A 14335-nucleotide genomic window follows, 5' to 3' on the forward strand; every position below is an offset into this window, starting at 1 on the left:
CAGCTGGGTATTTCTGTATCTGGTCAGCAACAGGTATGTGCAAGAAACCATAAGCTTGATTTTCTTATTATTTCCTTGTAGTTAATAAGTGGCTCTGCAGGCTGCTCGTGAGCAGGAAGCCCCAAGGGTTGGAGTCGTCACGTGCCCTTGTCACTTGGGGCCTTCTACTGGGGAGTGACACTGCTGGGCAGCCATCTCATGACGTAGTAGCACAGTTTCTAAAGCATACGTTTTTCAATTCTGCTTTTAAACCTTTCTGGGTCCATTCTCCTGACCGCTCTCCCCCAAATAGTATATAAAACACATTTCCCATGATTTTCTTTACTGACCATTCAGAAATCTTACCAACTCATAGAGTTGATTATTTTGAGAGTTCTTTTCCTTGACTCTCCCTGTCATTAGTGAAAGGGCCAAAGGAGATGGAGGAAGATTAACAAGACCCGTAGATTATCCTGAAGAAGAGGAAGCTGTGGCCTGACAAGGGTTAACCCTGTGTGTTTTTGCTTGCTTGCTGGCTGGCTGGCTTTTTCCTTCCGTAATATGATAAATTTGAATTCTTCCTTTTGGGGTGTGGTTTCTTTTGGGAGGTCATTCCTCAGCAATATTTAATGCACACCTGTGTGCCGAGTGCTGTGGGAGGCGCCAGGACGCAGAGATCAGGGACCTTCATTCTGGCACTGGGGAGCTTATTCTCTGGAAAGCTTTGAAGACACTCCCCAGCAACGAGAACATCAATTTAGGAACCTCTCCTTTAGCGTCTGACTAAGTTTTTGAAACTTTCCAGTTTGCGGTAGGAAAGATGAGCTAATAAATCATCCTTACATTTTAATTTAGGTGTAGGAAATCTCTGAAGTTCTGCTTCTGCCCACATTGGATAGTTATTTGTAATTTTTTAACTTTTTTGTGATAAAATATACATAATGTAAAACTTACCATTTTTAAGTGTAGGACTAACTGGCATCAAATACATCCACAATGTTGTGCAACCATCACCACTCTCTGTTTCCAGAATTTGTTCATTGTCTCAAACAGAAGCTCTGTACTCATTAAGCAATAACTCCCCATCTCCCCTCCCCACAGCCCCTGGTAACCTCTATTCTACTTTCCATCTCTATAAATTTACCTGTTCTAGGTTCCTAATGTAAGTTGAATCATACAATATTTGTCCTTTTGTAACTGGCTTTTTTCACGTAGCATAATATTTTCAAGTTTCATTCATGTTGTAGCATACGTCTGAATCATTCCTTTTTAGGCTGAATATTATTCCGGTGTATGGATATACCATATTTTATTTATCCATTCTTCTGTTAATGGAACCCTGGGTTGTTTCCACTTTTTGTCTATTGTGAATAATTTTGCTGTCAACATTGCTGTACAAGTATCTGCTTGAGTCCTTACAGTTCTTTTGGGTGTATACCTGCAAGTGGAATTGTTGGAATTTACTTTTTATTTATTTTGAAATAATTTTAGTTTTACAGGAAGGTTGCAAAAATAATACAGAGTTTGGGTATATCCTTCATCCAGCTTCCTCTAATGGTAACATTATAAAACCACAGTACAATTATCAAAACTAGGAAATTAACATTGGTACCATAGTCTTATGTAAACTACAGACTTTATTTGGACTTTACTAGTTTTTCCACTAAAATCTTTTTTCTGTTCCAGGGTGCAATCCAGGATCTCACATTGCATTTAATTGTCATGTCTCCTTAGTCTCTTCCAGTCTGTGATGACAATTTTTCAGTCTTCCCTTGTCATTCAGGACACTTTGAAAGAGTACTGGTCAGTTTTTTGTACACTGTCCCTCAATTTGGATTTGACTGCTGTTTTCTCATGATTAGTTTGTGGTTACACATTTTTGGCAAGACTACCCCAGAAGTGATGTGGCCTCCTCAGTGTATCCTATCAGGGTGCATCATGTCGATATATCTTATTACTGGTGATGTTAACCGTGATCACTTGGTGAAGGTCGTGTTTATCAGGTTTCTCCACGATAAAGGTGCTATTTTTCTCTATGTTGGGGGAAATACTTTGAGACTGCATATATCTCGGTTCTCTTGAAACTTTTGCCCATTTATTTTTCCCATGTACCAGTAGATCTTGCCTACGGCAGTTATTAATGTGGTGTTCTAATGGTGATTTCCTTTTTCCCTCATCATGATTTTTTTAAATGCGTGAAAAGTGAAGAAACCCATCTCTGTTCTTCCCACAGTTTCTAATACATGCCTTTGAGGAATGATTAATCGAAAGTATCTTAGACTACATTGGCAACTGGCACCTTTTTTTAATTGATAATTCTAAAGATTTTGATGATACTTTGTTACAACTGCGTATTTTTTCCTGAAAAAAATTTAGGACACTCTTAAACATGATCTATTTCCCAGTGAGTGATATAATGTTACATAGATCAGATTACCCAGTATGAAGTTATTGAGAAAATTGTGTTCATTGTTTCCAATCAATTACCATCACTGAGTAGTTTGCTTTTTGTTGAGATCCTGGAAGATTCTCATTCTTCAAAGAGAGTGGGCATTCGAGCTGCCTTCCAGGCAGTTGGTTCCTCCTGTCCCTTCAGATGATTCCACCAGTGCCCGACTGAGACTGCAGTTAGAATGGCACTGTGGGGTCCTTGCAACAATTGCTCAGCACGTCACCTCACACAGATGACTTCATCAGTCCTGGGCTCCCATAGGAGGGCTGAGATGCAAAAGGTCATTTGACAGATGTTGATTATGTCTGCACAGGATCTGTGGTACTAGATGCTACCTTGGGGAAAACTTACCAAGGTACATTTCCTGTCTTCCAGGAGCTCAAAATTTAATATGGAGGAGTGGTAAGACAGATACATAATCAATGGAAATGCATAAAGAAATAGCTAAGTTAATTAAGGGGAGGAAGTGAATTTGGAGTTGCGCCAGGTGGAGAATGTGCTAAGTTATCTGAGAAGGAGGTGGAGGAGGAGCTGTGCTTTAAAGGACAAGGAAGAGGGGGCGATTTCAAGCTTGAGAGGTGTGAATGTTGATGAGTTGGAGGGAACCTTGAAGAAGGTCAGTTGCTTTGGGCAGGCGGGCAGGTTCCATCTGATGTCCGTCTCCTTCTCAGCTGGAGACAGTGCAGAGAGTAGACTTAGTAGCCAACAGCAACACGCAGCTTTGCGAGGAGGCAGTGAACTTGACCTCGCAGCCAGGTGGGCCACCCTGCTCTGCTCTTTGAGCTCACAAAAGCCAGAAAATCCCCCTAACCAAGATGCTTTTAATTGGCAAAGGGCTGCCAATAGTTCTACGCATCCTTAAGGGTCAAAAATCCCTAGAAATTATCCTTTTCTTTTTTTAACCAAAACGTACATCATTTCAAAGCTATCTTTTGTGCCTATTCTAGTCTTTCGAGTTAAGGAACAATTAATCCATATAAATCTGTCCATATAAGTTGCATATATGTCTCTTCTTTGCCTTCATTTGAAGAGAAGAAAAATATGAGTTTAATTTTGTGGGCTCTTTTTTGTTTTTGCATTGGACCAATTTTTAGACCGTGATGTTCACTCAGGGGGAAAAGTTTCATAATGTTTTAAGTAATGTGGTCGGCTCAAGTTATACTTTAAACGTAATATAAATCGGATTTTTATCTTTATTGGAAAACATATTAGTAGGTTGTTGATCATTATTCTGGCATTTTGTAAACCATTAGAAATTCTCTGGCTTCAGGGTTTTTTTCCCCATAAAGAGAACGCGTGCTCTCCTCTAAGATTTAATAGCTGCTCTGAAGTAATGTCTCATATTTAATAAGATTTTCATTACTTTTACAAACTATACTCCAGTAAATTTACTGAGTGATATACCATGAAGTAGCTCAGATCAGACAGTTCTCAATAAATTAACGAGGAAGAACATGACATTCAGAGGGGGAATAATGAATCACAAAATGCCTTAGTCATAAAATTAAGTAACCCTCAATAATTGTAAATGAACAAAATGATAATGGCTCAGCACTTTGTATTTTCCAAGAGCAACCTTGTAAACAAGCAGAGACCTTTAAATGGGAGGGGAGAGAGACTGCTGATGTGTAAATGGCTGAATAGTGACATTGATGGCAACTTTAATTTGCCCGATTCCATTGGAAGAATTAGTTTGTTATCCAGACCACAAAATGAAAATGGTGTGACATTTTGCTCATCTTCAGAAAAGGTGTAATACAGGCATAAATTCAGTCCTGGGGTTTTTTTTAGATTGGCAAGTTTTAGGAGAGTGATTACGAGACTGTGTTTACATTGGCTTCTTTTGGTCTTTGTCTTAAGAACCCAATAGCATCCTTTAAAATTGTCACCTTCCTTTTTTTCTAAAGCTAGTAAGTTGTTGAGAACCCAGATTTGACTTTGCTTTGCTGCTTTTTAGCCATGTGGTCTTGGGGAATTGTAGACCCCACTAAACCTCAGAATCCTCATGGATACTCAGGAAACCTGATAAGTAATGTGTGTGCAGGCAATGAGCACAGTGCCTCGCCCAGCCAGAGCTCCGTCAATATGTGTTAAATCTAAAATATGTGCTGAGGAAACAAAATGGACATTTCCTCAGCTCTCAGAGTCTGCGGGCCCTCTGTAGGTTCTGTCATTGACCATACAGTTGAGCAAAAGAAGACGATGATGTCCAAAGGATGGGGAGCTGAACAGGCCAGTGATGGGTGTGATTTTAGCAGAGAAGGCAGGAGCAAAGTCCAGGATTCCTGTACCTCAGAATTGCATGATTTCCATGAGTGGGTGCCAGCCAAGGCTCGGAGCTGAGGCCCAGTAACTTATCCCCTGGGTTTCTCACCCTCAGTTGTGTGCACACACCATTGATGTGGCACGATACGAAGAACGATGACTGAGAAAAAAAGAAGAGAGCCAGCCTGGCCTCAAAAGCAAGGGCCTCAAACCTGGCAAAGCAGCACCTCCTTTATTACAAGAATATTGTAAGATGTTTTTCTCTCCCGAAATGAAGTTCATAAATAACATACACTGCCTACATATGCAATTTCAAAAAAGAATGATTCTTTAATTCTAATCTAAAGGAAAATAACTTACAATAAGGTAATACATATTTCACTGTATATATAGTCAAGAAATACTGTACCATACCCAAGAACCATACTAGAAGATATCGTGATGTCTCATTTCTCCTTATAGTGAATAAGTTTGTATTTAAGGGCTGAATCTGGTCAGCCCCTGATCGTTATAGTTGACATTAGGGAAGAGAAGCTAAATTAAAAAGTACCTGTACATATACACACATATATATGCAATTGCCATTAACATGAGAGCTATACACACAGACTGATTTGGGTGTGTTGTACTGAAGATAATCTGAGTGATACTGACTTTGCTGTCATGATTTTTCCAGAATGGTAACAGCTTATTGGTGAAGTCCCAAATAAAAGAGTATAAACATCCCTTGATTTATACGGTAATTACATTCCCGGGAAATTGAATGTATGTTAAAACTGTACCGAAGAGTTAGATTCTGGGAACCCACGTGAAAGCCCAGCAGGACACATGAAAGCTGTGCTGGAGGTGGATGGTTCTGCCTTGTGCAGGCCTGTGCCGTGCATCACAGGTGTCCGACGTCCCTGGTCCCCACCCACGGATTAAGGGTAGCACCCCCAGTGTTGGTGAGAACTGAAAATGTTCTCACAAATGTCCAGAATGCTCTCTTTATAACACGACCTTAAAGAGAAATGAGAATAAAGGTGGAAACGACTTTGAGGGGTCCATTTAACTGTCTTAAAGAATGGACTCTTAGGGCTCACCCCATGGCTGAGTGGTTAAAGTTCCGTGCAGTTGGCTTTGGTGGCTGGGTTTGCAGGTTCGGATCCTGGGCGTGGACCTACTCCACTCATCAGCCGTGCTGTGGAGGCATCCCAGATACAAAGTAGAGGAAGATTGAACCAGATGTTAGCTCAGGGCTAATCTTCCTCACCAAAAACAAAACAAAAAAAGGACTCTTCAAGATCTGAGAATGACCAGTATTCATTCAGTGGGTTTCTTTGACCACTCTTTGTGCTTAAAATAAAACCTCCTTTAGAACAAAAATCACCTTTCCTTGCTTTTCTGATTGCAAATTGTCTTTATAAATATTAAGGCTCCAGTGTTATGCTAATAATTATTCCTGAAACCATTCCAAAATTCTCTGTTTTTTTGGTAGCATTATTTGTCTTTCTGTCCCCTTTCATATGCGCCATTACTCATCCTCCTATGACTTTAAAGCGTTTAACGACTTTATTGTAATTTTCTTATGCTTACCTGTCTATCCTAATTGGCGTTTTATAACCGATATTCGTTTGATGAAGGTGATTTTCAGAGCTGGGATGTGACTGAGGGTAAATGCTCATTATTTCTTGGTGTGATCTGAGGACTTGAAGTCACTTGTAACAGCCTCCATGTCACCTGGTTATGACATTCTAACTCTCCCCAAGTTCGATTCAAGATGTGGAACCATCACTGGTCCTGCCCCACGGATCTCATGGCCTTAGGCAGGGCCGTGGTCCACATGCCACCCCTCCGGGACCCCAGACCCGCAGAGGCCCCTCCAAAGTGCCCATGGTCCCAGCTCAGCGGGTCCAGGATGGCCGGGGCATCTATCTTGTAAAACGTCCCACATGAATCTGTTGGGTATCCAGGCAGGTGCTGACGGTGACCCCAGCCGGAGCACACCTCACAGCCTCAATCTCCTTACTGTACCTTACTGTTAGTGCCGTGCCTGCACATCCAGATGGTTCTGACCTGGGAGGGCCCAGTAAATGTCCCTCTGGGTCAAAAAAAAAGGAGTATACAGCTATCTCTATTTTATTGTTATCTGCTATGGGTGTGTAGAACGTTTTGATCGTCAAAGGAAAGAAGAAAAATGTATTGTTACCTATGCAAGTACAACTAAGTTCCATAAAAAGCAACGCTTTATCTAGCACAGAAGGTTTTTTAAAAAGTCAGTGTCAGCAAGACTGAGATGTTCTGTTTTTTCTTTTCCAGCTGACATCCCAGCATCCGTACGCTGAAGTTTTCATCGGCCGGCCACACGTTTGGACTGTCGACCTCAGCAATCAGGAGGAAGTAGAGGATGCGGTGAAAGCAATTTTAAGTCAGAAGGTTGTTTCTTTTATACCATTTTCCCTGTTTGCAATGTGAACAGGAATGAGTGGAAAGCATCACAGGCCCTTTGTTTGAGTCATTGGAACGTTTCCATGTCAGCTTAACTCTGGAATTAGAAAGTAGCCAAGCTGTGGGATTGGCCTGGGGATGTCGTGGATGCTCTGTGAAATGGAAACAGAGCTGGTGTCCAGAGGTGTGGGTGTATTCTACAAACCCTTTGATGTGACTCCTGGATCCCAGACACAGGAGCTTGAATTACACTTGCCTCAGAGACATAATTATATAGCTCTCACAAAGATCAGAAAAGATGGACCTACTACCCTACAAAAAAATGGAGAAGGATAAGGAATGATTAAGGAAATACTAGGAAATGTTATTATATAGCGTCTATTTATTTGGCTATTCTGCCTCAACATTTTATAGAATTTTGTATAAGTAACTACCATCTCTGGACTGTCCTACTCAATTCAGTGGACATCTACTATTAGGTACCCACTGTGCAGACCATCCTCCGAGCCACTCTAGGGACTCACTTTCATAAACATAAATGAGGCCGGCTCCCTGCCTGTAGGAAGCTGACCAGCCTCTAGGGCTGCATCAGGTTATCCTCTCCCAACCCCGGGACTGCCTCAGACTCTATCGAGTGCACCCAGCCCTCCGTACTGCCCTTATGGGAACAGTTTTTACCCTCTGTTAGATTTTTTTAAGAGAAGCAGTAGAGGTGTGGTTGTGAGGGCGAGCTGGAATTGGATGGCTTGGATTTGGGTTCCAGCTCGACCACCGACTGGCAGCATCCCTTCAGGCAGTTATTTAACCTCTGAGCCTCAGTTTCCTCATCTCTAATATAGACTAATATTACCCACATTATGGGTACTTGTGAGGATTCAATGAGATAATGAATATAAAGTGCTTATGTGCAGTGTCTACCACATAGTATTTAGTCAATATTATTAAGTCAGTATTATATATATAATAATATAATATTCTTATTTTTATCATCGATAGTCTGGATTTCCACTAGACTATAAGCAACGTGGGCAGGAAATATATTTGCCTCACTGCTGTGTTCTCAGTACCCAGCATAGTGATTTACCAAATGGATGGATGGGAGGCATGGAGGGAGGGGGAAGAGGCGTTTGCAAATAAGCATACTGTAAGGAGGAACATGTTCAGTGCCAACAACTTGCCAAAGATCAAGGAGTGGAAGTATGAGGAGACTTTTGGAGAACGCAGCATTGAGTTAAGTCTTAGAGGAGGAGTAGGAATTTGGAAAGCTAAACTGAGAAATGGACCCAGGAGGATATGGGTTCAAGGCACAGTGTGAATGAGGGGAAGAGGCTGGAAAGGTATATATCCTGGGAGAATAGCTGTTGGCCCATGTAAAGGGCCATCTTTCCCCTTTGGCAAATAGAATGTGGAGAACTGAACTGCCAATTTCATCTTACTCAGAGCATCTCCAGGGGAACAAGAGCTCCCGGATGTATTATCCATGTCCTGCTCCATTTAAAGGGGGTCTGATTATTGAGCTTTGGGGTGGCTGCTCAGAGCTTCCCATTGATGGCATGTACAGTCCCAATCCTGGTCACAATCGTTAGAGTAGAAGTTCCCCAGACCTCTGGTTGGCCAAGCCCAGAGAAGTGCTGAGTGGACAATGGGACCACTGGACTGCTTCAGAATATCTGCCACACATCTAGTCATTCCTGTGGAGATAGAAGGTTCTTCCTTCTTTCTTGAGCCCCAGAGTCCCTTAGTGTATTAGTTTCCTAGGGCTGCCATAACAAAGAACCACAAACTTGGTGGCTTAAGCAACAGAAATTTATTTTCTCACAGTTCTAGAGGCTAGAAGTCCACGATTAAGATGTTGGCAGGGCCCTGCTCCCTCTGAAGCCTCTGATGGAGGATCTTTCCTTGCCTCCTCCACCTTCTGCTGGCATTCCTTGCTTGCAGCTGCAGCGTTTAACCTCTACCTCTGTCATCACATGGTGTTCTCCTTGTGTGTGTGTATATATAACTGTCCTCCACTTCTTCTTAGGACATCAGTCATATTCGATTAGGACCCACCCTAAGTTTCTATGACCTCATCTTAACTTGGTTACATCTGCAAAGACCCTCTTTCCAAATCAGGTCACACGATCCTTTTGTCAGACAAATATCTGATGGGAATGCCTGATACATGAAGCATTGAGAGTGGGCACTGAGTTGTATTTGCTCACTCCTGTGTCAGCCTGGCTCTGTTCATTCCATGGATGCTTTAATGTTTCACATTTTAAAACCCTGATCAACCTTTTTCCATCTTATTCCAAAAACTATTTAAGACCACTTAAGAAAAAAAAAGCTAACTGTAATAGTGTCTTATGTAGAGAGAACCTCTTTCTACACATCTAGAATCTTTCTGTACATCTTTCTGAGCCTTATCTCATTTAATCCTTCTGCAGGTGAGAAGATTATTGTTTAAAGAAATTAATTAATTTACCAAGATCACACAACTAGTAAGTAGTAGAATCTGGATTGAAACCTAGGTCTTTTTGACTAGTTTGTTAAAATAATATAAGATTAAAAACAGCATGAAATGAAGTAAAGGGAAAGATAAGAGTGGGAAAGAGAGATGAAGTGAGGAATGAGAATAATACAAAAACTATTGTCGTTAAAATCCTTGTGCTTGTTATAAATGGGTCAGAAATTTCATGCCAGGCTTTCTCATATTTAATTACAGGATTTTAAATTGCTTGACACTCAAAAAAGCAAGAAAATGTGGCCCATCATTAAGAGAGGAAACAGTCAGTAAAACCAGACCTAGAGATGGCCCAGGTGTTGGAATTATATCACAAAGCAACTTTAAAATGCTAAGATAAATATATTAAAATATTTGGTGAAAAAGGTGGACAACATAATGTGAATAGATGAGGAATTTCATCAGAGAGATGGAAATTTTTTTTAAAAGCAAAATGAAAAAATGCTAGAACTGTGAAAAATATGATATCAGAAATGAACTCTTTCTGTGGGTTTATCCAGAAGAGGAAAACCATCAGTGAACTTGAAAACTTGTTAATAGAGATTATGCAAATTGAATCACCAAAAGTAAAAAGAATGAAATAAAAAAGAGCATGTGGGATCTGTGGGACTCTTATCAACCAACCTAACTTATGTGTAATTGGAATCTCAGAGGGAGGAGAGAAGAAAGTTTGAAAAGATAATGGCTAATAATTTTCTAAAATTAATGAATGGCATCAACCAACAGATCTTGAAAGTTCAGTGAACCCCAAGTAGGATAAATATGAAGAAAAAAAATAAGTACATCATAGCCAAACTGCTGAAATCAAAAGATAAGGAAAAAAATCTTGAAAGCAGTCAGAGAAAAATTTATTACATTCTGAAGAAGAATAATATGAAAGACCACCAACTTCTCATCAGAAATAATGGAGCCCATAAAAGGGTCCCTGCGAGCCGGAATATGTAGAGCCTTTAAACTTGCACAATAAGGATTCTGGGTTTTGTTTTAAGTGGGATGGGAAGTTTTGAGCAGGGGCATAACATGGTCTAGTTTACATTTGATATCATCCAGAGAAATTACAGAACATGTCTGACTTAAAATCCTATATTTAGTAGATAGAGGGGATAGGACTCAACTCCTGGTCTTCTGGTACCTTCCAAGAAATATTGGATCATCATTGAATATGCCATTGAATATCATCGTTGAACGATGCCAAGCCACGTCTGTCAGGTGGCACCATGGAGACCTTAGCTGATCTCTGAGAGCAGTTCCCTGTAGGAATTGTAATCTTAGAAAATGAGAGTGTACAGAGGAGACAGGACATCCCACACAAAGGGAGGTAAGGAGAAGAAAACAAAGGAGAAGGTGGGGAGATATTGGAAAGTTCCGAGGCCAGTGGGAACTACACAGTACAGCCTGCCGTCATCCTTCCACGGCCGTGTGAGCAACAGTCCTGTTTCCACAAAGCAGGATGACCAAGAACACTCCTCCTGCTTCTCCACGACTGGCCCGACTTGGGTTTCTCAGTGACTGGATGTGGTTTCAACATTCCTTTTATTCCATCCCCTAAAGAACCTTTGACTGTTCCTGAAGGACTGTCATGCAGAAAACTATCACACACACACCCCCAATGTGTGCAACAACTCCTACATCTGAGGCTTTCTGGTGCTGTTTATCCCTGAAGCCAGGCGTCTGCAGAGCTTTCCCACACAGAGGGCCCTGTTCCCGTCTACAGCAGAAGGGCTAGTGGAACTCACAGGCAGAGGTGGATTAAGAATACAGTTTCCTTGTTTTGTATTTCCTTTATAGGAAAATTGTTTGGCTCCATATACTTTAAAACAGTGAACTGGCCACAAAACAATTAATGAGTCAGCATCCCTTTGGTTAAGCTCAGTTTGGTTCGTAGAAGGACACAGGAAGAGCCATTTTTCTGTATTTAATGCATTGAGCCCTTTGTTTTAATTCATCCACTTCTAATGGATGCCCTTTGAAGTAGGTTGTAGGACTGGCCCTCAAATATTCAGCCTGCTTCCCACCACATAACTGGATCTGTTGATCTCACGACAGATGGCCAGTGATGTTTATTTCACTCTAGAAATTCTACTTGTTCCCTCATAAATGAGCCCAATATGCCAAGTCTTCTGTTGTTGCTTCTTTTTGTTCCTTCTGTGAACCTTTGCGGGGAGACGTATCTCTAGGCCAGTTATAGAAAGCTTCTGGAATCACCCACAGATTGAGTAAATAAATATCCTTTAAAAGAAAAATTTTACATTTGGCATGAAAGGCTACATCTGGATCAGAGAGGGCACAGCAAGTGCAAAAGCTTGAGATGAAAAGGAGCAAGCTTGGGACATGGAAGTTAGTTTTTCAACGTATTGAGCTTTTCTGAGATGAACTGTCTAGGGACAAGATTCTGTTCTTGCAGAATAGTCCTGCCCTGATATTGTAATGCTTATGGCTTAGCCTCTTTCGGCTTCTCTGGATGGATGTGGGCAGGGATGACTGAGATTCAACCTGTGTGATGCACCATCTAATTGTGCATTTGAAGATATGGTGTGGAATTAACAGTCATGGTTGAAGAAGACTTCAAATGTAATGTGTGAGTCAACACACACAGAAAAGAAGGAAGATACCTTGAGACCAACTTCTTGGCTATCCACAGAAGGATACCTTCTCTGTCAATTGTCCCATTTTCAGCAGGTTTAAACTCATAGGTGTTTTGTCCATTTCTCCGCTCTGTAGATTTGAGATAGGCAAGAGTAGACTTAAGAGGGAGATGGTGAATGTACCCTTCTATCCTCTTGCTGAGAAGTGCTTTTGGGCTCTCTGAAGCTGTAACAGACTGCATTGCCGGTAATTTTATCCCACATGAAATTTCCATTTCAAATTGGTAATGTTAGCTGGCTGCCCCAAAAACAGGCCTCATAGCTCATGGTGTTGGCTGAGACACCATACAGCAGAGATCAAACCCTCATTTCCTCCCCTTGCCTCAGATGTCACAATATATTGATCAGATTGCCTCTCCCACCCCAGTGAAGCACCTTCTAGGGTTTCCTGCTACCCTCAAATAAAGTGTAGGCTCCTTAGTGTAGAAATCTTTTTGTGGAAATCCAGTGACCCTCTTTCCAGCCTTGTCTCACCAGCCTCCATGATCCCGAAGTCTTCCCTCCTGCTGTCCTTCTTTTGTGTCTAATTTCCCACTACTTTCTCCACCTGGAGCATCTTCCACATCTCAGACCCCTCAGTCTTGGCTTGCTAGATCCATAGCTGGTCTTAGAAGCCCAGCATGAGCAGAAGTCTGCTTTGACCTTCTAGCCTCCAAAGAGCCTCTAGCTAAACTCCTTGTGTAGTTTATTCCTCTGTTTTTGCACCATGAGTTCTTTGGGTACATGCTAACCTCACCTACTGAAACAGACCGATGCTTTTGTCACCATCACGGGTCCTCAAACCACTGATCATGTGCCTTTCTCAGCCTAGGAAGCATGCATTCATTCAACAGAGACTTGCTAAGTTCCTGCGTGTCACACTGCCCAGCACTGGGATGTAGAGATGACCCAGCAGCCATGGACCCCACCCCATGGAGCTCACCTTCTAACAAGTGATACTCCTCACCTTTTGTTGTATACCCACTATGTGCTAGACACTGAACTAGGCACTGTACCCTGGGTTTTTTTCCATTTAATCTTCACCACAGTTTAAAAGAGGTGGGTTTTTCTTATCCCCATTTTATACATGAAGAATTGAGGCTCAGAAATGGTAGGTAATTTGCTCAGGGTCCCACAGCTAGTAAGGAGCCGAGTGAGGTTGTGAACCCAAGTCTGTTCACATCCAAGTTCATAGTCTTAGCCGCTCTCGAGGCTGCCTGCAGGTGTTGGCACCTGAGTGTGAATGAGTCAGTGGAGGACTAGGTAAGAGTGGCATATCCTGCGTCCTCCTCTTTCATGTTACTGTGTTCTGTCTCCGCAGATTGAGCCGTACATGCCATATGAATTCACATGTGAGGGGATGTTGCAGAGAATCAATGCTTTCATTGAAAAACAGGTGAGGCTCTTCGGAAGTTCATCTGTCTTTGCCGTGTCCTGCTTCCTGTTACCCCAGAGGGCTCTTGTGAACAGTTAAGAGCTCATCATGTTTCTTCGTTGTTTTCTTGCTTTGGAAGGCTCCAGAAGCTGCTAATGCCTTGTTGAAATTTTAAAGTATGCCCTGTCATGGTCATCCAAGGGAGTCAATCTCTCCTTGGGGTAAGAATATTCTTTATGATGGCAGAAGGTCAAATGGAAACTTAAAATGGGAGAGACTGCATGGTCAAGATGCAGGCCTCCTTGCCCATCAGACCTGTGCCCTGAGTGGGTTCTGAGGAGCATCAGAAAGACTTGGGTGGGGACAGGGACAGAGCGGCGGCTCTCTGGTCCTGCCTCATCTTCATTTCTCACCCTAAAAAAGGCGAGGACTGGGGCCAGCCCAGGGGTGCAGTGTTAAGTTCACATGTTCCGCCTCAGCAGCCTGGGGTTTACTGGTTCAGATCCTGGGCACAGACCTGTTCACCTCTTCTCAAGCCATGCTGTGGCAGGCATCCCACGTATAAAGCAGAGGAAGATGGGCACGCATGTTAGCTCAGGGCTAATCTTCCTCAGCAAAAAGAGGAGGATTGGCAGCGGATGTTAGCTCAGGACTAATCTTCCTAAAGGAAAAAAAAAGTTTGAAAAAGGCAAGAACTGAAACCAATGGTT

General features: G+C 42.0%; 1 protein-coding gene across 6 annotated transcripts in view; it reads left to right on the forward strand.

Moving 5' to 3' along the window:
• MGAT5 (alpha-1,6-mannosylglycoprotein 6-beta-N-acetylglucosaminyltransferase) overlaps window positions 1-14335 on the forward strand; it is a 334592-nt gene that overhangs the window by 296962 nt on the left and 23295 nt on the right. For all 6 annotated transcript variants that reach the window (XM_070581231.1, XM_070581232.1, XM_070581230.1 and 3 more), the window contains 2 exons: window positions 6995-7111; window positions 13572-13646. In XM_070581231.1, the coding sequence (XP_070437332.1) occupies window positions 6995-7111; window positions 13572-13646 (192 nt within the window). The remainder of the gene's footprint in view (window positions 1-6994; window positions 7112-13571; window positions 13647-14335) is intronic.

This window comes from Equus przewalskii, chromosome 17 (genome assembly GCF_037783145.1).
Source record: "Equus przewalskii isolate Varuska chromosome 17, EquPr2, whole genome shotgun sequence".
Taxonomy (NCBI): domain Eukaryota; kingdom Metazoa; phylum Chordata; class Mammalia; order Perissodactyla; family Equidae; genus Equus; species Equus przewalskii.